At 32.6% G+C, this 3,174-nt stretch overlaps 1 protein-coding gene across 1 annotated transcript; it reads right to left on the bottom strand.

Annotated features, from left to right (window-relative positions):
• Nucleotides 1–440: 440 nt before the first annotated feature.
• LOC120278799 (probable carboxylesterase 8) lies at nt 441–1,590 on the bottom strand. The gene has a single exon (XM_039285533.1). The coding sequence runs from the start codon at nt 1,490–1,492 to the stop codon at nt 554–556; it is 939 nt and encodes a 312-aa protein (XP_039141467.1). The 5' UTR covers nt 1,493–1,590; the 3' UTR covers nt 441–553.
• Nucleotides 1,591–3,174: the final 1,584 nt, after the last annotated feature.

Raw genomic sequence — 3,174 nt, 5'->3', positions numbered from 1 at the left:
GCATAAACATTTTTTTAAGTTAAAGAAAACATATATGATTAATTAAATTTAACTAAAGTATTTTCTTCAATTTATATATTAATAATATTATTATTTAATATTAATATTAAATAATGGGGCTTTATCTAATGCAAATAAGAATAACTATCATTACAATAGACTGAATATAGTATCATGAAGTCCTATAAAGGTTGCAAAGGTTGCAAAGGTTTAACTCACATTGTTAAAAAAACATATATATATATATATATATATATATATTATGTTAATGAGATTAAAAGTAGTTAGGATATTTTGAATTAATTCGCTCAAAACCAAGTTAATGCAATAAATCCATAATCATTATTAAATTTCTTTAACTTGTGATTTCTAACAAATTGTAAGTTTATTATTATTATTATTATTATTATTATTATTAGCCAAACCAAACACATTCCAACTTAATTCAACCTACTCACAAACAAAACAAAACAAAACACAACACAAACACAAACACCCTACTATAATCATTACAAATCATTCATCCCTAAATTAACCAACAACAAAAATCAAGTCACAAAGAAGCGAGGCCACATGCACTAACAAACTTTCTAATATCCTCCGCAAGTTCCTCAAGTTTCTCCTCCTTCAACAACTCAATTCCATGGTGCCCTTCCAAATCCACTTTCAAATCCACCCTCACTCCTTCCTTCTCCAACATCCTCCCAATCTCCCTCGCCCTATCCACCAACGGATCCCCCAAATACCCTCTCACCAAACACCTCCCCAATTTCCTCATCCTCACAACATCCCCTTTTCCCGGATTACTGTACTCATGATCCCTATCCATCCCCTCCGGCAACGCCAGCTCCCACATCAGATCATTTGCCGCCAAAGGTACGACCTTGTCATCCACCATCATTTTTTCTGATTCTGTTCTCTCAATCCCCCCGAAATAGGGTTGATTCATGATAATTCCGGCGATCTTGAGTGGTTCTAGATCCATGTCGGTGGTGCGTAAGCCGGCTTGGTAGGCAATGTTGGCGCCGCAGCTGCTGCCCATGAGGAAGCAACGGGAGAAGTCGATCCCGGAGGAGAGCCATGGATGGGTGGGGTTTTGGGATTGAGATTTGAGCCAGAGAAGAGCGTCCATGGCGTCTTCGTAGGCGGCGGGGAGACGGTGTTCCGGGGCGAGGCGGTAGTCGACGGAGATGATGAGGGCGGGGATTTGGGTGGCGAGGGTGGTGCAGGAGTTGTGGAAGAAGGTGGAGGATGAGCTGAAGAGGATGAAACCGCCGCCGTGGAAGTAGAGGATGATGGGTAGAAGAGAATTAGGGTTAGAGTTAGGGTTAGGGTTAGGATGGAAGATGCGGATGGAGGTGTGGAGGGAGAGGTTGAGTGGGAGGTCCTTGGAGAGGGAGGAGTTGGGGGTGGTGAGAGAGGCAAGGGAGGAGGAGCGGTCAAGAGTGCCATCGGAGTTCCGGGTGATGTTGAGGAACTTGTAGGGATCCATGGTTAGAGAGATGATGAAAGAGTTGGGTTCTTCGTTAGGGTTTTTGTGTTTTCACGAGGGGGACGATGGTGGGTGATGGTTTATAGTTGTGGCGCGTGTTTATTTATTTATTTATTTATGATATATTAAGTTTTTAAAGATTTTTTTGAGCCATTAGTTTTTTTTATTGCTTTTTTTAGAGCCACTAGCTTTGAAGTTGGAAGTGTAAGCGTTATTTAGTCCCATTTTAGATATTTTTTTGGTTTTTTTTTATTTGTTTATTTAAAATTGTGTTGAAGAAGCAGGTATTATTTTTTCAAATCTACTCCCTCGGTTCTTTTTATCTACTCCGTCCATTCCTTTTTAAACTGTCACAAATCCATATTTCTTTTTATTTGTAATTTTCTAACATTAAAAGCAGTTATTTTTTTTTCTAAAATTACCCTAAATTAGGGGTAATTTTGGAAAAATAATCACTTTTTTATAAAATTTTGTAAAATAATTAAGTTTCTAGCTATGTAAGATTCGGTTAACCACGACAGATAAAAAGAGATGGAGGGAGTATCGTGGTTAGCCAAATTTCACATACCAAAAAATTTAGTAATTTAACAAAATTTTATAAAAAAATTAGTTATTTTTTTCAAAATTACCCCTAATTTATATTTTCACATTTCTCTGGTAATTTTGTGGGAAAAAATAATAAATACTTCTTAATGCTAGAAAATGACAAATAAAAAGGAACATGGATTTGTGAAACAAAAAGGAAAGAAGGGAGTACCATATATATTTAATGTATTTCTACAACTTCCAATAAATCATATTCCTCTAGTCTTATTTACTTGTCCTATTTTAAAAGTTTTATTTGGTCCTTACATGTTCATTTAGAAAAACTATAAAGCATTAAATAGTTTATTTTTCCCAACTTTACCCTTTATATTTAATATACTATTATATTTTTCAATAATTTATTCAAGAAAACTAAAACATTATCTTGAGAGAGAATAAAAGATATAATTAAATTATAAATAAAAATTAATGCAATCTTGATGAGTTTTAAATGGGGTAATTTTGGAAAGTTATAAAATTTTTAATAAATTTAAGATAATAATTAATTTTAATCAATTTTCTTAAAGGGTGTGAATCCGTTAAAATAGATTTTCATAATTGGGTGTGAATTGGTTAAAATAAACAAGGAAAAAGGACGTGAGAGAATATTCAACTACACTTTATATTATATCATATTTTAAATGAAGGTAATCATGAAATACTCTCTCCAGTCCTTTATACTTGTCACATTTTGAGGTTTCTTTAGTCTTTTTTACTTGTCAATTTAAAAAATTTGAGAAGTATTAAATATTATTGTTTCAAATTTACCTTTTATATTTAATAACCTCTACAACTTTCAATAAATTGTATTCAACTACATATTTTTTAAACATATTCTAAATAAGGGTAATCTTGGAAAGTTAATATATATTTTTTTAAATAAAATTTAGATTACCAACAAACTTTAACAGATTTTCTTAATCCATGTGAATCAGGTAAAATGGACAAGTAAAAATGATGAGAGGGAGTATATTTTTTTAATAAATTTTAGATTATTAACTAACTTAAATCAGACTTTCTTAATCTATGTGAATTAGTTAAAAAGGACGAGGGAGGAGGCTTTTCTTAGTGAATATATATTTATTTTTTATATGTTT

The sequence above is a fragment of the Dioscorea cayenensis genome, chromosome 16 (assembly GCF_009730915.1).
Source record: "Dioscorea cayenensis subsp. rotundata cultivar TDr96_F1 chromosome 16, TDr96_F1_v2_PseudoChromosome.rev07_lg8_w22 25.fasta, whole genome shotgun sequence".
Classification (NCBI taxonomy): Eukaryota; Viridiplantae; Streptophyta; class Magnoliopsida; order Dioscoreales; family Dioscoreaceae; genus Dioscorea; species Dioscorea cayenensis.
This window is presented reverse-complemented; position numbering and strand designations above follow the sequence as displayed.